The following is a 23,675-nucleotide window of genomic DNA, read 5'->3' on the forward strand; positions in this document are numbered from 1 at the left end:
AGTCGCTACTCTGAAGTTGAAAATCTTCAAAGACTGTTGTCAAACATCAAAAAAAAAAAAAAAAAAAAAAAAAAAGGCAGCTCTCTGCAATGGGGAGGGGAGAGCGCAACTCAAGGAATAAAAAGTATGAGCCTAAACAGAAAGGGAGTTGGGAATGTGAAAAAATAAGATTGGAAGGGAGGTAGGGGGGAGCAAAAGAAAAAAAAAGGAGTCACAGGGCCCAGATCAGAAGCAGCGGCAATTTCTTCCCTGGCCGCACACTGTGCACCTTTGAGGCGGTGTTGTCTAACACTGCACCCACCCCCTCGTTCTGGCCCACCCCTCCTGCCATCTCTTTGTACAGAAAATGAAGAAAGCTGCTGCAGGCTAGTAGCAGAACACTGCTGAGCTTGGCTGCCTGAAGCTGATCTATCAAGGGAAAAGGGAACATCTCCAAGTCAAGCACAGAATATAAAAAGGCACCAGAACACTGCCAAGAGCAGCCGACAGAGAACCCCCGCCGCCGGCCCTCTGTCCCCTCCTGTCGTCCTGAGCCCCCCACTCCCACCCCTGGTCCTTCTGCCTCCTCCCCCCACTTCCCTCCTGCTTTGGCCCTTTTCTTGAGGGGGAGGAGGGCAACAGAAAGCCAACCTGCAGAGGCCAGCATCTCCCCACCTCAGCAAAGAACTGAGCCTCACCACGGCAACCGCTGAGCCACAGGACCCCAGGAGGGGTGGGCCCATCTGGAGGCAGCTGCCATTCTCCCCCAGGCTGGCTCCATGCAGGCCCCCCACACCCCAGCAAAGTGCCGCCTGCTGAAGAAGACCGGTTTGCACTCCCCAGGACAAAAATCACGTAATTTAAGCCTGGGCAACAGAACTTTTCTTAAAAGCACAAAACTCCCCCAGCACCCTGGCTCTACCAAATCAAAACATATACATCTCATGGATACTGTTGTACTGGGGTGAAGAGACGGTGGTTGAGAAGGGGGGTGCTAGAGGTCCCCAGAAAAGCCATCTTCATCGGCTATTTTCACAAATCTGAGTGCCCTGGATTGTTCCAGGAGCTTTGGAGAGGAGTTGCAACAGTCTGAACACACCAATGCAACGTGGGACCAGCAATTCGATGAGCTCATTTTCTGCATGCGACATAACCAGTGGGCCAGTTGGGTTCTCTGCGGCTGGCAGGAAGGACTCAGAAACAGATGCTGCTCTGAGCTGGGCACTCTCTTCCCTTCCCCAGGGAGCAGTTGGACGGGGTAGGGTGGCCCCCTGCGGGGCCGGGGGCTGGCTGCCCTCCAGGACCTGGAAATCATCAGGGACGTCCCTGAAAAGCCCTCCACACCCCGCTGGCCTCTCGTCTCAAGCAGGAAGAAGCGCTCATGGATCCTCAAACACTGACTGCAGATTCAACAGGCAGGTACTAAGCCATGTTCTGCGGCTAGAAACAGGAGGGATAACCGATCTCCAGGGCTTTGGAGCAAAAATGGTCGAGTACAAAGAGGAACACTGGCCGAGGTGACAACGCCAGGCGGGCCACACGAGGAGAGGGCGCCGGGGTGTAGCTGGCCCCGGCAGGAGGCAGACTCCCCCAGCCTCCTGGTTCAGTCAGTCAACAGGAGCTCAGGGAGACCTACGAGGCGCCCAGCGCGGCTCTGGTCTCTGCGGAGAAGGAGCCAACAGAGCCGCCCAACGCAAAGCGTGCATCACCTTCCGCCCTTTGGGGCCTGGTTTCTGGGAAGGAACCTCTTGTCTTGGTTTCTTTGTCTTAGAGAACTCTTTGTTGAGAAAATGCAGAGGGTCGCACAGCTCATCTTGAGGTCCCCCGAACGGGATTACACCCCGATGAACCCCGTCACACCTCTCAGGTGGGCCTTCCCTCCCTCCTGTTCCCGGAGCTGACCCGCTGTGGAGACGGCTCTTCCGGGCCCCGCCCCCACGAGATCCTGCCCCACGAGGCCCCGCCCCCGGCAGGCTCCCCCTCCCCCACCGCGCAGGTGCACTCACCGGGGCCCCGCCCCTAGAGGCCCCACCCCCAGCAGACTCCCCTCCCCCACCGCGCAGGCGCACTCACAGGGGCCCGCCCTGACAGACCCCACCCTCGACGAGGCCCCGCCCCTGGCAGACTCCCCCTTCCCCACCGCGCTGGCGCATTCACTGGGGCCCCGCCCCCACGAGCCCCCGGCAGACCCCGAGGCCCCGCCCCAGGCACACCCCTCACCCCCCAGCAGACTCCCCCTCCCCCGCCGCGCAGACGCACTCACAGGGCCCCCCCTGCCCAGACGAGGCCCCGCCCCTGGCACGCCCCCTTCCCCACCACGCAGGCGCACTCACCGGCACCCCCCCCCCGCCGAGAGGCCCCACCCCCAGCAGACTCACCACCCCCCCCCTACGGCGCAGGCGCATTCACCCGGGCCCCACCCCCGAGGCCCCGCCCCCAGCAGGCCCAATCCCCCACCGCGCAGGCGCACTCACCCGGGCCCCACCCCCGAGGCCCCGCCCCCAGCAGGCCCAATCCCCCACCGCGCAACCACTCACCCGGGCCCCACCCCCGAGGCCCCGCCCCCAGCAGGCCCAATCCCCCACCGCGCAGGCGCACTCACCGGGAAGTGAGGTAGGGACACTTGACCGTTGGCTTTCACGCTCCGGTGCATCTCTCTTTGCAGCTGCTTCTTACTCCCCACGCGGTAGGGAGGGACGCCATCTCTAAGGGAGACGAAGGACAGGACCCGCCGCTCACGAGGACGCCTCGGCGCGCGCGCCCTCCGGCGCTCCCACGGAGGACAGGCGCCCCGCCCACCCCCGTCCCTGGGCGCCGCGGTGGACCCCGAGGGGACGTCAAGCCGAGACCCAGGCGCCCTGCCCTCAGGCCTCTCGGGGAAGAAGCGCCAGCTTAGAAAGAGCGCCCGTCTGGCTCTGGTCCTAGGAGTGGGCCACGCGGAGGGAGGGGCCCCCGGCAGGACGCGGAGACCCTTCGCTTCCTCCCGTGGTCTGCTGCCCCCGCGGTGCCTTAGCCCGAGTCGGGGGCCAGGGCCTCAGAGTACGCCAGGCGGTGCTGAAAGGGCAGGGACCAGGCCCACGGGAGTCTGAGCCGGGCTGCTGGAGGGGTGCCGAATTCTAACAGTCAACCTCCGGTTGTTTCCGAACGTCTCCCTCCCATCAGTCACCAGCAGGCGTCCTTGGCCTGCTCCCTTCCCTCAGCTCCAAGCCCTGCTGCCCCCAACCATCGGACTCTCAGACCCATGACCAAGGTGGTGAAGAGAAAGCCCCTACTCCCGGGTGTTCTGTGTGATTCATCCGAATTAAGTGAGCACCTACTAGGTGCCAGCGCTTATTCTAGGCTCCAGGCAAGACAGCAGTGAAGGGAGGGGATGCAAAACGCAGATGACTCCCTGATAATGCTTGTGTTCTAATGGAGTGGAATACACAGCAAGTGAAACAGAAAGAGCACAACCTATGGTAAGTTCAGTGGTAAAGAATCTGCTTGCAATGCGGGAGATGTGGGCTCAATTCCTGCGTCAGGAAGATCCCCTGCAGGAGAAAATGGCACCCCACTCCAGCGTTCTTGCCTGGGAAATCCCATGGACAGAAGCGCCTGGCAGACACGCTATTCATGGAGCTGCGAAAGAGTCAGACATGACTTGGCGACTAAACAACAGCATGGTAAGTTAGAAGGTGGTAAGTACGATGATGAAATGCACTGTGGAAGTGGGGGGCAAGGACAGCTGGTGGGGTGGAGCTGCAATTTTAAATGGGGGGGGTTGTCAATGAAGTCCTCACCACAGAGGTGATTTCTGAGCAAAGATAGGGAGGCAGTAGAGGCCCTTATATTTTTATTTATTTTTAAAAATTGAAGTAGAGTTGATTTACAGTGTTGTGTTTACTTTTAATTTCTGGCCTCACCCTGCAGCATGGGGGAATCCCAGTTCCCTGACCAGGGACTGAACCCACACCCCTGGCATTGGAAAGCAGAGTCTTAACCACTGGACCTCCAGGGGAAGTCCCCATCATTATAGCTTTTGGAAAGCAAATGGAAGAGGTTTAAAAACACCACCACCACATCCTCCTCCACTCTGCCCAGTCTTCACTGAGAGCAGGACCTGGAGTTGCGAGGACGTTTTTAAAAGACTTTTGTAAAAAAATAAAAGACTTTTGTTCTTGGAAGCTGTTGGATGGTCAAGGTGTGATTATATCCCCAATGCTCTTCCTTTCGGAAGCCACTTATTTACAAAAGCCTCGGGGTTCAGACGCTTGCATACTGAATCATCCTTTGAGGCAGCAAATGTTGAAATGAGCTGCTTGGCTATTTCCCTCTCCCTGGCATTTTCTTTGTCATCAGGCCCCTGACTTGTCGGTGGTGGGGTAGCATCGGTTGTGTCTAAGAAAGCCAACAGGCCTCCTTGTATATATACTGTGGTATAACTCTGAGTGGCCCCAAGAGCTGTAACCCACCAGCTCCTCTGTCCATGGGATTTTCCAGGCAAGAATACTGAAGTGGTTGCCATTTCCTCCTCCAGGGGATCTTCATGACCCCTGTCTCCTGCATTGCAGGCAGGTTCTTCACCACTAGCGCCCGCTGGGAAGCCTGGGTGGTTACCCTGCCCCCATCTAAAATCCCCTGTGGGCTGGGGGTGACAGTGGGGACCCACAGCTTGCGTCTCACGCTGGTCTGACCAACTCCTGCTGCCCCAGGACTGCAAGACAAGGCCCACATCCTGCCAGCAACTCTCTTGGACACACCAGGATCTCCCTGTGAGGCACACGGGCCCCACCGGCCCCTCCAAGGCTGTGACCTGAGCGCCCTCTGGCAGCCTCTGCCCCTCACCCCTTGCCTCCCAAGATGAAAGCAGTGCTAAGGCTTGCACATTTCCCTCTAAGAGGAGACAGAAAGGTGACCCGGGGAGGCAGTTGAGAAAGGGAGGTGGGGGAGCACGGCACGGGCCACCCGAAGGCAGAGGGACACGTTCTGGAAGCACCCCACGACCACACCCAGTGCAGCCGCTGCACCTGGGGCAGGAGGAGGGTCACCCGGTGCTGGTGTGAGAACCTACGACCAGCGCAGAAAAGGGAGCGTCTAACCCAGCTCAGAGGCTTCCCAGACGCCTTCAGGGAAACGTGGCTTCAATCCACCCCCCTCCTCCCCACAGCCAAAAATCTTCTTCCAAAACAGCCCCTCATTCCAGAAGGGGGCCTCTCTTCTTTTCATCCAGGCTCTATAAAAGTCTGTGATCAGTTTCCTGGCTTCTCAGGACTGTGAGCTGATGTGCGCCCAAGTCTTGGTCCCTGAACAGTCTCCTTTAATTATAAACATTTTAGCTAACAAGCCTGCTGCCGGGCCCAGCTGTTTCTGGGGAGCACAGTTTTGAAGTGTGGACTCCACTTAGCTGCCATTTAAGCCAAGCCAATTAGCTTAGCCTTCTGACTGGGCCGTGCCCGGCCTAACCTGAATGTCGGTTTCCGGCAGCTTTGAAATAGCGGGCTCACGTGCACACGTGTCCACTTGCATTTCCGTTTGGCCACCACTCTGACGGCAGCCTCTGATCACAGCCAACATCAAAAGGCTGGTTTGTAAGATAAGGCACTATGTGAAGTTCACTCAGATGCTTTCCCCGGGGACCAGAATAAACCCATAAATAAGATAAAAGGAAGTAAAAATAAATAAAATGACCTGGACCACCCTCTGCAAGAAACGCATCTTGGGCGGATTTTGTGAGGTCCCGAGCAGACACCGACTTCAGAAGCAGCTCTGTGCAGAGAGAGAAGTCAGGGTGCTGCCTCCACGCTGGCCTCCCGACTTTCACTTCCTATCAGAGAGGCCACACTCGGGCAGCAGGAACTTGCTGCTCCTGGTGAATCCAGCCCCCACCAATCCTGCCCAAGGACTGGGCTTGAGGACTTGGCTGGGAGTCTAACTTTCAAATAAAAAAAAGATTTTAAAAAGTAATTTCTTCTGAATGTAGGTTTTGGAACAACAGGCTCGTAAAATGGCCTTCTCAGAGGCCTGTGTGAAGACTCAAATCCCCAGCCATCTTTAATGGGACTTTCTGCTTAGCGGGGAACCAGCAGTGGGGAGCAGGCCCTGGCCTTCTGGCCCCCGAGGCTCCCTGGACTCGCTCAGGGCAAAGCCACCCAGCCCAGCTTCTCCCCAGCGTCAGGCAGAGGTCCCCAGACTTCATTGGTTCTGTGGCAAGTGAGACCAAGGCTTCCCCTTGTGTCTAATGAACTCCAGCCTTCTGGAGTCTATTGAAGGCGGCCCATGACCCCCGTCCCCCCCACCCAAGCTGCGCCCCTCCCCAGCCCCCAGCAGGGCGGCCAGCCCCTTGCTGGCCATTGTGCCCTGGAGAAGCAGCAGGGCCCTTTTCATGCTTTATGGGGGTCCTACTCACTCGTGTGAGGAGATTTCAAAGGGGCCTGCTGCCTCTCATCCCTGAGCTTCCCCAAATGGACAATGGGCTGAAAGCGACTCAGTTCAGCTTTTCATCCCCCGCGCTCCTCACCGTGCCGGGCCACAACTGGCTGAGCTGAAGAGGGTCTAATCCCAGCCGGGGATCCGCCCGGCGCCGGGCCAGCGGCCAGAAAGTGCCTCGCCCAGCAGGCTTTCCGTGTTTGCCAAGCCGACGGGCCCGGGACCCCTAGGATCTCCAAGCCCGGTCCCGCCTGTCAGAGCAGCTCTCATCCTGAGACCCTTTGTCCACCCCTGCGTAGGCAGCGGGAGGCAGCCCCACGCTGATGGGAACTGTGGGCCCAGGGGCGTCAGCACGTGCAACGGGACAGATGGCTGCGTCCAGCGAGCTGCTCTCGAGGCTGGGCAGCCATAGCCACGCACCACCCCTGCCTCCGGCACTGACCTCAGGAAGGCAGGCTCAAGTTCGTGGGCCTCAGGGCGCCCCCAACCCCGGCCCTGGCGTCCTGGTTTACTCATCCCGTTCAAGGGGGCTGTGCCGAGGCGGGAGCAGACCCCGCCCTGGGGTCCTGCCGCCTGGGACCCAGGGCACCCACTGTGAGCACCCAGAGAGCGGCTGCTGCGCGAGGGGTCTGCCTCAGCCTCTCCACCCACTGGGACCTTCCTGGCCCACATGCTGACCCAGGACAGCTGACTTCTTCCTACGCTCTGGGCGCCTTGAATCTACAGCGCTTTAGCTAAAGGTGGGGAGGGTAAGGGCTTTGAAGTCACCTCTGGGGGTGCCTTCTTTCTGGGCAGGGTCTAAAGAAGAGGGGAGGGCAGAGGGGGCGGGGGGGGGGGGCGGTAGTTAGACCTTAAGTCATTGGAGCTTCCCTGGCAGCTCTGCCAGCGCAGAAGACCTGGGATTGATCCCTGGGTCGGGAAGATCCTCTGGCGAATGGAATAGGGACCCACTCCAGTATTCCTGCCTGGAGAAGTCCACAGACAGAGGAGCCTGGTGAGCTACAGTCCACAGGGTCGCAACGTGTCAGACACGACCGAGCAACTAACGCTTCACTAAGTCATTAAAAAGGAAAGCTGTGTGGTCACTAATAAAGAGAGACTCAGGGTAGCTCAAAGATCTCCTTGTCATCTGGTCCCTATTACTGCGGTTGTTGACATGGGGAGCGGCAGCAGGCTGAGGGCAGGGGCCTGTGGGCTGGACCTCAGTTCTGTCTCTGACGGTAGCAGTTACAGGAGCACCGGGCCTTCCTGCCCCGTCCAAGAGTCATGAGCGGCGGCCAGTTTTCCTGATTGGGTCTTGTGAGGCTCAGCCAGGTACGGGGACTACACCCAAGTTATCTCATCCCAAACCCAGAATAACACCTCGGTGACGCAGAGCAGGAGGCAAGCCAAAAATAATCTCTAAGAAAACTAAATAGAAGCCTCACAGTCTTAAGTCAACTATGTTTAACTAAGGAGATTCACTCAATACCCTCATTCAGACCCAACTTACACTCCTACTTTGCACGTAACACTGACTCCCATGCAATCCACACTCTAGTTATGAACCAGAGGGAAGGTGGTGCTAGAAACGAGCACACGAGCGCTGCCAAGAGGAGAGGGGAGAAGTGTTCTCAGGGCCGGGAGGCACCAGTGCCTCTAGGGGCAGAAAGTGCGAAAGTGGAAACGTGGGTCTCTCAGGCGTGTCTGACTGTGACCCCAGGGACTGCTGCCCGCCCGGCTCCTCTGTCCATGGGAGTTCCCAGGCAAGAGTGCTGGAGTGGGTTGCCATGCCCTTCTCTAGGGGATCTTCCTGACCTAGGGATCGAACCCAGGTCTCCTGCACTGCAGGCGGATCCTTTACTGTCTGAGCCACCAGAAGCCTCCTGGGGGCAGAAAGCCTTATACAATGTTGAATTCTGTGAGATCATATTACAACGTGGTATGAAAACAGACCTTCAGATTAATTATCTAGACCAAGAAACAGAATATATCTTGTCTAATACTATTCAATAAGGAGAGAGCAAAAACATTGTTTTAAGAAATATGTGTTTTCCAAGTACAATAACTATGGAAGCCTCACCTCTGTAAGAGCCCTCATCTCTTCGTGCTGGATGAATGATGGTTTCCCTCTCTCCATTCCACTCGAGCCAGAGAGCTATTCTTGTGTTAAATCTCACCTTAAACGTCTCTCTCCTTTTACTAAAGGGGGAATCTGAGGGGATACAATAAAAGCCACCAGGAAACTCAACAGTCAAGTCTCAAACCAACCCGTCCACTTTCCTCTCAATCGGCTCCATGCCGCAGGCCAAGCAACAGATCGCTGGCCTATGGAAACCAGATCGTTTCAAGCAAACTGGAAGAAGAGTTGGGAAGCCTTTGGAAAGCAGAAGGGACAGCCTGGAAATACGTGTGTCAGAAGCGACTCCAGCCCCACAGGCTTGCCTGCAGAAAGCGGCCCCCTCAGCAGAAGACTCTACTCCAGAGCGTTTGAGGAAGACTCTCCAAAGACCATTTCTAGAGCGACGGCTCTCAGCTAGGCTCCACCTCCGAGCCTCTTGAATCAGAATCATCAAAGCTGGCAGGACATGGGGATGTCTGGTCCAGCCGCCACCCCACCCCCACCCACCTGACACCTGACAGAGCATCCTTGTTCTCCGTCCACAGAGGTCACCACTGCACGACCTCAAACGACCTCCAGCTCAAAGCATGACCCTGCCCATGGCCCGCTGACCTCATCCGACCACCCTGATGGCTGGGACTGCCTTCAGGAGCCGCAGCTGTCCACCTGCAGAAGAGCCAGGGTCTGAGACGACTCCGGAGAGAGCGCCCAGCGACAGAGCAGGCACCACACTGGCGCTTGCTGAGCTGAGCCGTGCGAGAGGGGGCATCGCACGCAGCGGCCTGGGGAGCACTCGGGCCTCCGGCCTGGGGAGCACTCCGGCTTCCAGACTCCGCCGTCACTGAGCCCAGACACAGCCTCCCGCAACCCCTGCCTCCCACCTGTCCGTTCTGCAGACGCAACACCTGGATTCAAGGCCAGCCAAGCTCTTCTGCCCACAGGGAAAGGGGGCGAAATGACAAGCAGAAGAGGGGTGTCTGCACTCAGGGAGCCTGCAGGCATTGCCCTTAACCTTCTACCCTAGTTCAGTTGTCTTCTGTGAAGACACCTTCCGATCCCAGTCAAGGCTCTAAGCCTCCAGCTACCCAGGCTCCCAAGGGGCCCTCCCGCACTAACGCTGAGCCACACCAGCGGCTCACTCCCGTCCCCGCCAACAGACACCCGCACGGACACAGGTGGGCTCCGTGTGGGCTTCAAACGCCGGCCGAGGACCCTGCCCGCTGCTCCGGCGGGCCACACTGCCAGCCGGGCACGTGGTGGGAAGGCAGAAGGCGCTTACACGCTACTGTCCGTCATGGACATGGAGTCGTCGGTCAGCGCATCACTGGATATCTCGCTGTCGTTGGCGCTGGCGGCTGGCGCGAAGACGTAGCCGGAGCCCACGTGGTACGGGTTCACGGGGTCGCTCCTCCTGAAGGACCTGCGGGGAAGGCACAGCTGCGCATCCCGACTCTTGCCCCAGCCCGGGGCACCTGGGAGACCCCGGGACAGCCCCCAGCCTGCTGCCCAGGGCCCGCTGATCCTCTGGGCAGTGAACAGGCCCACGGGGGCCCGTGAAGCCGCTGACCTGCCCTGGGGAGAGAGCAGGGGGCTTCTCTGCCCCAGAGGTGGCTCAGGGGGACACTTCCCGAGGACTCTGCTCCTGGAGGGGAGGCGAGTGGATGACGAGGAGTGAGTCAGGCAGACGGCACGTCCCTGCCCACGAAGTGAGGCAGCCCTTTACACACGTGACCTCATCTGATCCTCGAGGGCACCTGGGTGAAGAGGTCGCGTGCCCATTTCAGACATGCCCAGGGGGCCCTGGGTCACAGAACCGCAGCCAGTGGGTGTGGGACCCATCCGGACAACTGCCCCTCAGCCCATCTCTCTGCTTCTTCACACAGGACTAGCCTCAGTGTCAAAAGACACTCCAGTGTGAGAGGCAAGGCGACCGACCTGTGGGGTGTCTGGCTCCCAGGGGAGGGACCGGCGGGGTGGTGGGGACGCCCCTGGGACAGGGGGGCCCGGTGACCCTGGATGGGGGCCAGGGAAGCGAAGGGCAGCAGCAGGGTGGGGGAGAGGCCTCAGGCTTTCCCAGGGGGCCTGGGTCAGACTGAGGTGAGGGGTGGGCAGGGAGCTGCTGCACAGCTGGGCAGAAGAGCCCCGAGGAGGGTGGGCACCACGGCTGGAACGAAGGCTGGGCGGGCGGTCCTGCCTTCGGGACCTGCCCTCCGGCTGCAGCGACAAAGCAGATGGGTAACACTCAGAGCTGTAACACATCACAGCAGAGCAGACCTTATAAGTGACCTGACCCAACCCTCAGTTTAGAGACGTTAGCAAAACCAAGAGCTACCACCAGTCATGGGAACAGTCAGCTCACGGGAAAAGACCCTGATGCTGGGAAAGACTGACAGCAGGAGAAGGGGGTGACAGAGGATGAAACGGTTGGATGGCATCACTGACTCAACGGACAGGAGTTTGAGCAAAGATCAGGAGAGTGAAGGGCAGGGAAGCCTGGCGTGCTGGTCAGTCCATGGGGTCGCAAAGAGCTGGACTCGGCTGAGTGACGGAACCAGCACCACCATCAGCTCGGGGCTCAGTGCGGGTGGGGCCCCGTCTCCTCCCTGCCGCACCCCCACCAGCACAGGAGGTGCTCAGGGGCTGTCTGCCGCCCAGTTACTGGCAAGGCCCCCCGGGGAGTGACGGAGTCCCAGGCAGGGGCCACGCTCTGGGGGGCGGCCACGTGGAGCCCACGTCAGGTCCGGGAGGAGCTGATGGCAACAGAGATCCCCAATCTGCCGGTCTAGCGAGGCTAGATCTCTAAGACGTCAGGTGGCCAAGCAGCGAGCAGGAAGTGTGCACAAGGAGCGTGGTGTGAGCCCACTGGACACCTTGGGCCGGGCCCCCCTGCCTGGCCCCGCCGCTCCGGCCCCGCCGCTCCACCTGTGAGGGTGGGGGCCTGGCCCGGATTCTCGGTGCTGATGCCAGCAGGCCAGGGGATCCTCCATGGCCTGGAACTGGTGCCCACGTCTCCAGTGTGGCATTTCCAGACAGCAGGGTAGGAGAAAGAGGGAGGAGGGGACCGCCGACGAGAGGCCCGTGGTCCTCCCAGAGCAGAGGCGGGGCGAGGGGCGGCTGGTGTGAGCACACCCCAGGAGGCGTACTCTGCGGCGTCTTCACTGCAGGCGGGACAGGAGGGGAGTGGGAAGAAAACGCTTCCCCATGGTCAGGTGGCTCCAAGGAGTGGGTGGGGGCAGGATATGGGGTCGCCCAGGATGTTAAAGTGGCCCAAAGCTCCCATCTCCTGGACAGGCCCCTGCCTCAAAGCAGGATGGAGCTTCCCAGGGGCTCAGTGGTAAAGGGGCCACCTGCCGACACAACAGACGCAGGTTGGGTCCCTGGGTCGGGAAGATCCCCTCAAGGAGGAAATCCCAACCCACTCCAGGGTTCCTGCCTGGGAAATCCCACGGACAGAGGGGCCTGGAGGGCTACAATCCACGGGCTCACGAAAGAGTCGGTCGCGACTGAGCGACTGAACAAGAAGGATGGAGGAGATGCCGGCCTTCAGGGGCTCTGTCAGGCGGAACTGGGAAGCTCCCAGCCAACTGGGTGTCCTGGGGTGTCACAGCCTCCACGGACATGGGGTGCGGTTCAGACACAGCCACTGGCCTGGGGCTGGAAACACCCTCCAAGGGCGCTGTTTACAGGGGTCGTGGTAAGTCTCCAGAAAACCACCCACCAGCAAAAACAAGGCATTCTTGGGCGGCGTTTATCAGGATGACTGCACAGCGCTGCTGTGTCTCCCTCGTGAAGGCCTGTCCTGTGTGTGCAGAGAGCAGGGCAGGCCCCCAGCACTGCCCGGCGGGTGGGGCAGAAGCTCACAGCTTTGTCCATACTCCCTTTTTTAAGGACCTAGGACACAGTGGGTTGCTGAACAGGTTTTTCATCTAAGAGGTGTATGTAACACAGAGATCAAAAGAGCCCAAACCGCCTTAAATAGCCTCGGGCCCCTGCCCGCCCGTCACTATCTCTGTGGTCCTCACACATCCCCACTGCCAGGCGAGGGCTGCAGGGGCGGTGTGGCTGAGACCCCCAGCAGAGCAAGGTGCTGCTCGCAGACGCTGCGTGCAGACACCGCTCTGCGCTCCCGGCCAGACACCCGGCCCCAAAGTAAACTGGGCTCCCTCCCTTCCAACATAGAGGGCTACTGTGCTGCCAGCAATTACAAGCGGAATATACTGCTTTTCGCTCAGTCCCTGCAGTGAAGTACAGGGATTTTCCTTCCATCATCACAAGACGACTCAGAGGAAGGTGGCTGAGTCGCAGGGAGAGACACAGACTTGATTTTTTCTTTTTTTAAAAAAACCCAGAACTTTGTCAAGAGCACCACAAAGTTTGGAGAAAATGAATTAGAACTCCTTTCTTGTGATCGCTTTAAAACACAAGAAAGAAACTCAACCAGGCTACAGTAATTGTACCCAGATGCGGATTATTTCTTCAGGGTCGAGGTGCTCCCAGTTGTTGCAAGCCCCTTTGATTCCTCCGGAGAGCAGAGGCCGGGACAGCACTCGCGTTGGGCACCCCCAGGCCCGCGGGTTCAGCATGCACAGGGCCTCGGCAGTCAGGGGGCAGAGGCCCCTGGCACCCTGTTCCTCACGCCCCCAGCCTGGTCTTATCTCCACGCGATCCCTTCCAGGGCCAGGCCCATACAGAGACAGCAGACCCGGCCTTTGGGACCCCTTTCTGGGGCCCCTCTCAAAACAACGCACCTTCAAACGCATTGGCTTCTAAGGCTGTGCGTTTGAGGCTCTTCTCTTCAGAAGCCCTCTAATGATCTCCTCACTAAGTCCCCGCCCAGAAGGGGACCCTCCCTCCCGCAGCAGCACCTTCTAAGCGAGGTGGGGGTGGTGGAGGGCGAGGCCAGTGCGCAGGCGGGCGCGCGTCGGCACATTGCCCCGCTCGGCGGCTCCCAGCACAGCCTCCCTCGGGCGTCACGGTCTCCCATGATATTGAAGCCAAGCGGGACTCCAGTGGCTTCCACAGAAACGGGCCCCATCAGCGATGGCTTCGGGGGGACAGGAAGCACTGGGAGCTGGCAGGGGACACCTGCTGGGCCCCTGATGCACCGTGAGGCCTGAGGCCATGAGGCGGGGGAGCCAGTGACAGACGGGAGACCACCGAGAGCGCGTCCCAGCGCCAGGCCAGCCCCCCAGCACGCTGCCGTCCTCCAGGGAGGCAGGGAGCGCGTGCGCGTGTGCGCGCGCGGGTATGCATGAGCGTGTGTGCCCGCGCGGGAGCATGTGTGCGCGTGCGCGGGTGTGTATGCGTGTGCGCGTGCGCGGGTGTGTGCGTGCCCCTCCTCCGAGGACCCTGTCTCCTCTCCTGTGAGTCTGTGTCTGACCCTTCGTGACCCATGGACTGTGGCCCGCCAGGCCCCTCTGTCCATGGAATTCTCCAGGCAAGAACACCGGAGAGGGTAGCCATTCCCTTCTCCAGGGGATCTTCCCAACCCAGGGATCGAACTCACATTTCCTGCATCGCAGGTGGATTCTTTCCTGTCTGAGCCACCAGGGAAGCCCCTTTATATGAAACCCAACCAAAGCAGTAAGAACAAAACACAGGTCTTTAAAAGTGAGGCTCCTCTGAGTGCCCAAGGTAAACTTAGGGCTTGGGGATCAGCTGGTGCCCTTGGCATCCGGCTGCCAAGCCTGCTCCTCAACAGCTGGTGACAGGGAGCCCTCAGCAGGACTCTGTCTCCTTCATTTGACTACACCGAGCCAGTCCGTAGGCCAGGGACCTGGCTTTAGGAGTGGAGGGGAGGCAGACTTGAGCTGGAGGCGCTCCCTATATGCCAGGAACTAGCTGGGAACTCAGACACAAGTTCAACAATACCGGAAGTCGGGCGGGGGAGGGGACACCTGAGACTGATGGGCGCAGAGTGTAGGACAAAGCCGGTGATGACACAGTTGCTCCCACAGGGGACGGTAAAAAGAGCTGTGGGAGACCCGTAAGTCAGACCACTCAGAAAGGCAAAGCACGCCTGCTTGGCAACAAAGCCACCAAGGGCAGCACTGGGCACGCCCCCGGACAGTAAAGCAATGCTGGCCTGAGCCCCACATCCTGCTCAGTGAGCCTGGTGAGCTCATGAGCCCTGGGACAAGCTCTCTGCTCAATAAAAGACAGTCACCTGTGCACTGGCTTGACTACACAGGGACCATAAAACTCCCCTGCTCAACCTGGAGGAGCTGAGGCTGGAAGCATGCCCTCTACTCACGAGTCACAGAACCTCTTCTCCCCTCCCCACTCTTCCTGTGATCATACAACTGTAGCCAGTGAGCTCTTGGGCCATGGCACCCCTTTGCCTGACTGCCTGTACACCTCACAAGCACCCTATTCTAACAAGCCACTTCTTATCTGTCACTTTGCATCTGAGTTCTTTTCTGGACTGAGACAAAGGACTAAGGTACTGGAGCTCTTCAGAGCCCCCGAAAGGACACCAACCTGTTTCAAAGCTTCCCAGTGAGCGTGGGCTAAGACTCGAGGCTCATTCTTTGCAAGTGAGACCTGAACCTGGTTGCCCTTTTCACACAGCCAACGGTGAGCATGATTAAATCAAGCTAATTATAATGCCTTATGTCTGTTCAAACCACGTCCCTTTACAAAGGGCTTTCCTGTTCATTATTTTGATCCTAACAGCAACCTGTGACATTAGCAGAAGGGACAGTGTCCTCTCATCTGCAGGGCACACGGGCTTCAGCAAGACTTCATCCCAGGTGGGAAGAGGTGGACAGGGCTGCACCTCAGGCCTTTGAATAGCTCGAGGCAGCTCCTAACACACCGCAGGCACCCTTGAGTATCTTGCAGTTTAAAAAAAACAAGAAAACCTACTGGGGTAGGTCTTAATCCCTCCCTGACAATGCCCAGGTGAGACATATGCAGTCCAGGTAAGGTACCAGCCTCTCAACCCAACAGGGGGATAGAGTCAGGCAGGAATCTAGTAGGAAACCCAGGGAGCCAATGGAAAGCTGTTATTTACATATGAACAACGCCCACCAATTCCAACCAAAGAGACACCGACGAAACACAAAGGAGGATGCGGCCTGCAGACACCCCCTTAAAGCCGAATCCTGGGAGAAACACCCAGGCTGGGCCGGGAGGGGGCGGGGTCCCGACTGCCCACCCACAAAGGGGAGGGTCCCAGGAGGGTCCCGCCCAGGAGCCCGAACGGCTCCAAAACCAGCCAGGGTTGAGTTTACAAAGGTGGCGCTCTGGGCCCTGACCCCGGGGGGACACAGAAGCCCCACTGTCTCAAGGCCCCCAGAGAAGCCGCCTGACCACAGGCCTTAAGTAGCCTCGGTGACCGCTGCCAGCCTGGAGGGCACGGAGGCCAGCGGGGCTTTCCCCAAGTTTCCGCAGAACGGAATGGGCAGGGGTGGCAGGTGGCCTGGAGCTGTCAGCCCCAGAAGTCAGAGCCAGCATCTTTCTCCAAACAACCCGAAACCATAGCTTAAAGATGCTGAAACAACTCGGTTCCGATGATCCTTGGGAGCACCTGCACAAGCCAGTCGGGTCCCATCGAAGGTGGTGGTGGACCAGATGTCCGCCCGCAGACCAGCTCGCAGGGTCACAGGAGCGCCCTCTGGCGGTGCCAACGCCACCCTTCCCTCCCAGCAGAGCCACCCCAGGACCACCAGCTTCCTGGCTCAAACCTGGCTCCCCGCTCCTCCGCGGCCCGCAGGACCCTACAGAGGGAGGCAACCTCCAGAGACAGCCGCCAGGTCGCACGCCCCTTCCCCCAGGGTCAGCGAGATAAGCTGCTCCAAGAGCAGCCCAGCGGCCGGCCCCTCCCCCACATGCCATCAGCAACAACCTGGAACTCAGAGGCTCATTCTCTTTGGATATTTGGAAGCGGGGAGAGAGAGAGAAACAGAAAAACTCATTCCAACAGGAGGTCTGAAGTTGCCTCCAAAGGTCAAGAATCTTAAGACTTGGCCGTTCTATAAAGAACTGCTTGTCCTCCAAGCCTCCAAGAGAGAAGGCAGTCCAGGGCCCAAGTCCTCTCCCGCCAGAACCAACTCTCCATCAGCAGTGAGCAACACAGGCACCAACTGGAGTCTGCCCCTCAGGGCGGCAAGCATGTAAGACCTAGAATAACCTATTAGCAGATTCTAAAAGCACAGGACCCTTCACTGGGGAGTCATAGGACCCTGCCTCTTCTGGAGGATTCCTCGAAGGGTTCACATCTTGTTCCATAAAGAGCCACAAGCCCAGTTGTTAAGCCAGCTGCTGGCTCTTAACCTAACAGTTCAAACGATCCCACTTACCCCCACGGTCAATGGGCACATACGCTACTCCCTGGGCCTCCAGCTCAACCCAGCAGGTTCTGCGGCCCCATTCACTCCTCGCCAGGAGGGACCCCTTCCCAAACCGGCACTTAGTGACTGACTGACTCTCCCTCTCGCTGCCCCTCTAAGACTGGTGCAGGATATAAGTAACCACATTGAGGCATTCTGCCTGCCACTGTCTGCAGCCAGCACCGGGAGACGCCGGGTATTTAGCTGTGCGTGCATCCCTCTCCTCTCCTCTCCACAACAGAAAGCCAGATCAAAGGGCTCGTGGCCAGCGGTCGGAGCGCAAGACAGACCTCTGTCAGCCTCAGCAGCACCTCTGACCATGCATCCATCCACCCTCCTTAACTCAAAACATCTGCAGAGCCCACCTCATCCCCCCCTCCCCGTTCCCCCCAGGGCCTACCTGTATCCGCTTTCCATGGTGTCCATGGCCCGCGCACTGGCTGTGGCCCTCAGGGTCTTGCTGGACAAGCCCACCACAGTGGGGGGTAGTTTGCACTTGAAGTCAGCACAAGTCCACTCCTCCTCCTCGTTCAAGGTGGGGAGGTAGCCACACACGAGCCTGAGGCTGCCCAGGCCCCCCTGACTCAGGTAAGCTGGGTTCTCGCCCCCGCTCCCCACGTACTCGAGGCATATGTCTGACGTCAGAAACGCCTGGTAGGCGTTCTCCTCCATCACGGCCTGGACCTCAGTCTGGGCCTGGTCGAACATTACCGAGTCGATCTGCTGCTTCTTGATGCTGTCCCGAATGTACGCCTTGGTGGCAGGTCTCAGCTGCTTGGAGACGATGCTGTTGTTCTCGATGTACCTTTTGTAGATCGCTTTGGCTACTCGTAAAGTTTTGGCATCCTGCAGGTTCATCTGCCGGAATCCATTGCAGGCGAACCAGAAGTCTAAAGTATCCACGCATTTCTCCCGCTCCAGGAAAGTCCGGAAGAGATAAGCACCGTCCTGATCGCCCAGCAAGGAGTGCAGAGACTTGGTCCACCTGGTCAGCGGGGAATCCGGGGACGCCCGGCCCTCCGGCTCCCCCAGCCCGCCCTCGTTCCTCCGGGCGCTGGGGGAGACGGGCGGGGCCTTGGCCGCCGGGCCCTTTCCCACGCCGGGCTGGCACGGTGGGGTCTCCCCTTCTTCCCCGGGCACTGGGGGCCTCGGGGCATCCTCGCGGAAGCTGCTGCTGGGGTCTGGGAGCCGAGACACCAGCACAGCACTGCTCATGGCGAGTGCCTTCTTCTCGCTGAGTTTAGGAATTTTTTTCTTCTTCCAGTTCCTCCCAGCAATCAGCGTGGTCTCTCTTTCTCTCTCAAGTCAGCAGGGACTCATCTGAGCCTCCTTTCTGGGAAGAAAAGGAAGGGGGGGGGGAGAGGCAGAGGGAGAGAAAAGGGTATTGATATAATCAAAACCAGATCTACCCAACATCAAAGCAAGAAAGTAAACAGGCTTTTCAACTCCTCAAATTCAAATCAAGCAACCCAGCTATCTGCGAGGTGCTCATCTAAAGTATCAGACGCTGCTTTTTCAAAGGCGAAATCTGAGCTCCACTTGGGGGCGGGGAAGGGGCGCGGGGAGGGTGGGAGGTGGGGCAGAGGGCCCGGGAGGTGGAAGACACCAGCTTCCAAAACCCCACCCGGCCCGGCGCGCGCAGGGCAGCCCGGCGCGCCCCTCCCCTCGCCGGGACAGCATCCGCTCCAAAGACGCGCGCCCCGAGCCGCCGGGCGGTGTGCAGGTGAAACCAATTTCGGTGAATTCCCCCACTCAGCTATCGGCACAGATAACTCGAGCTCCAAACGTGCCCTTCCCCGGCATCTGGTTCCCATCCCCCCCACCTACCCCTTCCCACTCCGTAAAAATTCAGAAGAGCCTCGACCGAGCAAGCAGCCCGCCCAGCACAGGGCGGGATGGGCTCTCGGACTCCGAGCTGGAACCCCCCCCCGCCCCCCCGCGGCCCTCGGCCAACCCCCAGATGGAAACGTTCGCTGAGCCCCGCCTCCCGCCAAGAATCCGGCTCAGCCTACACCTCGGTCTTCCCGGTTCCCCGAAACCAGAAATCCACTCACTCAGACAAGGCTTTGATCTCCCAACTTTGCCAGAGAGCGGAGAAGCCTCAGGATTCGCCGCCCCCTGCCCCCCGCCCCCGCAAACCCTACAAAACCGGATCAGAAACCGTCTCACGCTACCACCGCCTGTGCCAAGAATCCCAAACTCTGCTGACCTCAAGCCTCTTTTTTCCACAAGCAAAAAGTCTTATCTAACCAATAAACCAGCCGCTCACCCCAGCATGGGAAGGATCAAACTCGGGAGAGCGGAGGGGAGGGCTGGGGGAGTGGGCGCGACCCCGAATCGGAGGCTGGGGGCCCTGGGGGGGCGTGCGGTGCCCCCGCGCGGGGCCTCAGGCCGCCGGTAGCGCCGCGCTGCCCAGGCGGGGGGGGGGGGGCGGCCCCGTTACCTGGAAGACGAAGGGGGCCCGAGGCCCGGCTCTCATCGCTGTCGAGCGCCCCCCGCCCCACGGCCCCGGTCCACCCCGACTGTCCGGAGCCCCGGGAAGCTCTCGCAGCCCCAAGTCCGGGCGCGGGTCGGAGGCGCCCACAGAGAAGCCCGGAACGCGGCGGCCGGTCCAGCAATGGCGACGCGGAGGCTCGGCCTCTCCGCACGAGGGGCCGGGGCGGCCGGGGCGCGGGGCCGGCGGCAAGAGGGACGCGGGGGACGCAGGCGCCCCGGGCTCGGGCCGCTCCGGCGCGCAGACTGAGCCTCGGCCGGCGATCGGGGCCCCTCTGCGCCGACCGGGGGCTGGAGGGGAGGAGGGGAGGGAGGAGGGAGCGGCGGGAGGGGGCGGGGGAGGGGAGGGGGCGCCGCCGCCCTTTCATCCCACCTCCCAAAGGCGCCCCGGCGCACTCGCACCCCGACTCCTACCCAGCGCCGCCCCGGCGCGGCGCCCCCGGGGGAGGGGGTTCTGCCCCCGCTCCGCCCCCGCCGATCGCTCGCGTCTCTCCGTCCGGCCCCTCCACCCCGGCCGAGCCCCCCGGAGCGCCGGGCGCCGCGCCCGCCACCCCTCTGCGCGCTCGCCCGGAGCGCGCCCCGAAATAGCCGGCCTGCCCACTTCAAAGGGCCGCCCGGCACATCAAAGCGCGCGGGCCGCCCGCCGCCGCGGCCTCGCACTCACCAGGGGTCCGCGCGCGCGCTCCGCGCCCAGACCTCGCGGGCGCCCCGGGCAGGGCCCCGGCCCCCGGATCGGCTCGCCGCCGCGGCCCCAGGGCCCCCCGGGCCGGACCCGGCGTTGGGGAGCATGGGGAGGCGCGCGGCCGGGGAGGGAGTGCGGGGAGCCCGGCGGCGAGGGAGGCGGCGGCGGCGCGCCCGGCTGCCCCGCGTCTGCGGAAGATCCGAGTGGGCCTCGCCCCGCCGCGGCCGCCCTGGCCCCCCGGCCCCCCGGCCCCGCCGGCCGGGCTTTCGACGCGGGCGCCGCTTCCAGCAGCCGCTCCGCGCACCCCACGTCCTCCCGGCGCTTCCAACAAAAACTGCGCCGCGGACCTCACTGTGCACTTCAAAGGCGCGGGCCGGCGCACGGTCCTGAAAGGGAGGTAAGCGCCTGGCGCGCCCGCGCCGCCCCCGGGCCCCCGCCGCCCCCCTGCGCGCCCGGCCGGCTCGCCGCCCCCTCCCCGCCCCCCCCCCCGCCCCCGGCCCGGCCGGAGCCCCTCCGGTCCCCGGCGCCCGCGCCGCGGCCGGGCGCGCCCTCGGCCCCGGCCCGGGGGGCCCGCGGGGCAGCCGCTGGGCCGGGGCCGCGCCTCTGCCCCACCTTTCAGAGCGCAGCCGGCGGCGGGGGACCCGGGCGGCCCGGGCCCGGGGCGGCCCCGCGATTCATGGCTGCGAGCGCGTCTCTTCACTTCCCGGCGCCCGGCGGTACCGAGTTGCCAGGACCTGATCAAAGCGCCGCCGGCCCCGCGCGCCCGCCCCGCCGCCCTGATCCCGCCGCGCCAATCCCCGCCGCGCTCGGCCGGCCCGCGCCGCCCGCCTTAAAGGGGCCGCGCCCGGCCCGCCCCGCCGGGCCCCCGCGGCCGCCCGCGCCCGGCCCGAGTTCTGGTTCCGCCTCTCAAGTGCTCTGGCCTTTTTGCTCAGGCTTCCTCCGCCAGCCTGTCCCCGTCCTTCCCAGCTCGGAAAGCAACAGTTTATTGTAGCATCCCGGCCATTCTGAGAACTGCAAGCAGGCAGAGTTTCGTTTTTTTTTCTATCATCAAACACTTTTCTACCTCTGTTCAAGTTTCCCTGGGAATTTGGGCTTAGAGAAGCTTGTAAAAAAAAAAAAAAAAAAAAGAGTGCTAGACCAGGGGTGGACGGCTAAGCGTCCTAGGAGGTAGGCAGGCCTAAACCAGAAGTCGTGCGTGCTTGTGAGAGGACCCGCGCGTGCCTGGGTCAGTGGGTGTGTGAAGACGGTGTGGATCTGCCTGCAGAGGCCTGGGGGCTGGAAGTGGGCCCAGACGCCTCGCTGGGAAGCCAGCCTCAACTCCCTGCAGATTTTAACCCCACATACCCCACCTGGTCATCAGGACCCTCCCAGCAGGTACGCCCCCATCTTTCTGCATCAGCTGCATCTCCCACCCTCCGGATGTTGCCTATTAAACAGACATGGGATGTCTTTTCCCCCAAGGACTCTCAGTACTAATGTAGTGCAAACTCCTCACCCCACCATCACCTCTCAGTCCCCCCAACATCCACCCAACAACCATCTCGCTTAGGATAATAAGAAAATATACCACAAACCCAGAACATTGTTTATTTACGCATCTATTGGACCTCTCAAATGATGAGCTAATAATTGATTTTTCCTCCTCTTAAAAAACATAAAGGTGGAGCCCAGACTTGTTGCAGAAGGGAGAGGAGAGCTTGGCATCCTCAGACGGGGAAGCGCTGGCTTTCCACCTCTACTGTTTATTTACCTTCTTAGTGAATTGAACGGAGGGCAAAGCCTTTCGGATGCAGAGGGGCCTTGAACCTTCATTAGGCCTTTAGGACTTCAAAACATGCAAGAAACAGGTTTCTCTGGCTGCGTAGGTTTCTGCAGGGAGAGAGGAACAGGGGGCGTCCCGTGACCCGCTGTGCCGGCTGAGATGCTCCCGGGCTGTGACCAGGGCCCAGAGCTCCTGCAAGACGAGCCGCCAGGGCTTCGCCCTCCCCAAGATCTGCCTCTCTGTGCTCCTTGGGCTCACCTCCCAGGTGGCCAGGCTGGCGTGAGGCCAGTGGTCCAAGGCCAGGAAACACAGGCCACTTTGGGGCGGACCAGTGAACAAGAGTGGCCAGATGACTTAGCTCTGGATTGGGACCGCTGCTGCGTGTGAGGATGCTGGAAGCCAGTTCTCATCTCCCCAGCCTTTCAGAACGGCGCACACCCCCTCGGGGGACTGTAGGAGAGCCCGGAGCTGTCCCGGGGTTCCCAGGAGCCTTTTGGCCACAGAGGGTGTGAGTCTAGGACCAGAAGTGTATACGGAAGGGGATGCATTGCCATCAGCATCTGCAATATAAACAACAGCAGCCTGTGTGTGTGCGTGTGTGTGTGTACAACGCACGTACACGCAACACACACACACACACACACACACGCGGGGGAAGGGAGAGTGCAAACTCTAAAATCAGAATAAACAGACCAGGAAGAGGAGGCGCTAAAGGCAGTGCGCCCTCAGTCTTCATGGGTGGCTCTCCTCCCCCCCAGCTGCCACCCCCTCCCATCCTCCACGGCCCCCTGGCCCCAACCATCCCAGGCTTGGCTTTTACCAAAGGGCTCGCCCTCTGCTCCCTATGAGCTCAGGCCTGGGCCGCGGGAGCAAGGGCGGGTTCCCTTGGCGCTCTCAGCAGTGAGCACTTGGAGAGCCTGGCTTCCAGAACAGGTGCTCGGTCACCTTGGGCCGGCGCCTCCCCCGCTCCCCCGCCCTGTCCCTTGGTGGTACATTTAGCACTGGGGCTGGGCCAAGGGCCCAGAAGGCAGGAGCCCCTCAAGCCCCTGGGTCCCCGACTACTTGTTGATGATATTTCTGGAGGAGGAGCCAAAGTCCCCTGCTTCTCCCCAGCCCCTTTCTCAAGATAGCACAGTTTTCCATTTTCCCCTTCTCCCTGGCAGCCTCAGCATCATGTGACTGGTTGTAATCCTGCACGGTTGCCTGGAAACTGGAAAGCAAGGTGATGGATTTCTGCACATGCTCACTGCCCCTGCTTTGAAGACAAGCCCTACGGAGGATCAACAGCCCACTTGGCCTAAGTGCAGACAAGTTTAATAAAGCAGAGAGTAATTCTTTTCTGGAATTAGGTACCGGGCTGAAATCCTAGAATCCCAGAAAATGCAGGGCTCCCTGGGAGGCACCTGGCCAGATCTCCAATCTTGAGTCAGCCGGACAAAACCTCCTGGGGGGCTGGAGCGGGGGAAGTCACACCAGCTGCAACTTCAGAGCAGCTCAGACCCAGGACATCGCTCTCGAAGAGCCAGTGACTCTGTCTGCCTTTTATTTCTTTGGAAAATTGCCGCCTTAGACAACGCAGCTGTGTGTGGGGAGGGGTGGAGAAGCGCGCAGGTAATACTTCGAGAGACTGCAGGTCACCCAGCTGCTCTGAGGCCCTGTGCTTGCCTTTACAGTGGAGGGGACACCCCTCCAAAGGCTGCTGTGAGGAGGTGCCACGCTGGACACCCATGGCAGTCTCTGCAGTCCCTGGTTCCTCAATAGCCTGTTAGCTGTTCCAGGAAGTAACTCCCATCTCTGAAGCAACGATGCCCTCCAATTAGGGGCCGCGCTTCTGGCCTAGGGGGCTGGAAACCAAGCAGGGGGCGCCTGCAGAGGGGATGCCCAGCCTCTGCTGTCTTCCCAGGAGAGGGGCAGGCCTCG

At 60.6% G+C, this 23,675-nt stretch overlaps 1 protein-coding gene and 2 long non-coding RNA genes across 10 annotated transcripts in view; 2 read left to right on the forward strand and 1 right to left on the reverse strand.

Moving 5' to 3' along the window:
• The window catches only part of AXIN2 (axin 2), a 28,646-nt gene extending 7,941 nt beyond the window's left edge, over positions 1–20,705 (reverse strand). For 3 of the 8 annotated variants that reach the window (XM_042256528.2, XM_060395893.1, XM_042256523.2), the window contains exons 1-4: positions 20,606–20,705; positions 17,219–18,151; positions 9,765–9,905; positions 2,582–2,684 (exon numbers count right to left, since the gene is read on the reverse strand). In XM_042256528.2, coding sequence (XP_042112462.1) covers positions 2,582–2,684; positions 9,765–9,905; positions 17,219–18,033 — 1,059 coding nt within the window. In that variant the 5' untranslated portion in view covers positions 18,034–18,151; positions 20,606–20,705. Of the gene's footprint in view, positions 1–2,581; positions 2,685–9,764; positions 9,906–17,218; positions 18,152–18,645; positions 18,724–19,261; positions 19,390–19,975; positions 20,099–20,605 lie in introns of those variants that run through there. The other 5 variants (XM_042256527.2, XM_042256524.2, XM_042256525.2 and 2 more) reach the window with 5 other exon arrangements.
• LOC121820678 (uncharacterized) lies at positions 2,568–4,146 on the forward strand. The gene is made up of 2 exons (XR_006061348.2): positions 2,568–3,641; positions 3,889–4,146. It is a non-coding gene; the product is annotated as an uncharacterized LOC121820678 (long non-coding RNA).
• LOC121820679 (uncharacterized) lies at positions 20,241–23,100 on the forward strand. The gene is made up of 2 exons (XR_006061349.1): positions 20,241–20,390; positions 22,919–23,100. It is a non-coding gene; the product is annotated as an uncharacterized LOC121820679 (long non-coding RNA).
• The last annotated feature ends 575 nt before the right edge of the window (positions 23,101–23,675 follow it).

Source organism: Ovis aries, chromosome 11 (genome assembly GCF_016772045.2).
Source record: "Ovis aries strain OAR_USU_Benz2616 breed Rambouillet chromosome 11, ARS-UI_Ramb_v3.0, whole genome shotgun sequence".
NCBI classification, from domain to species: domain Eukaryota; kingdom Metazoa; phylum Chordata; class Mammalia; order Artiodactyla; family Bovidae; genus Ovis; species Ovis aries.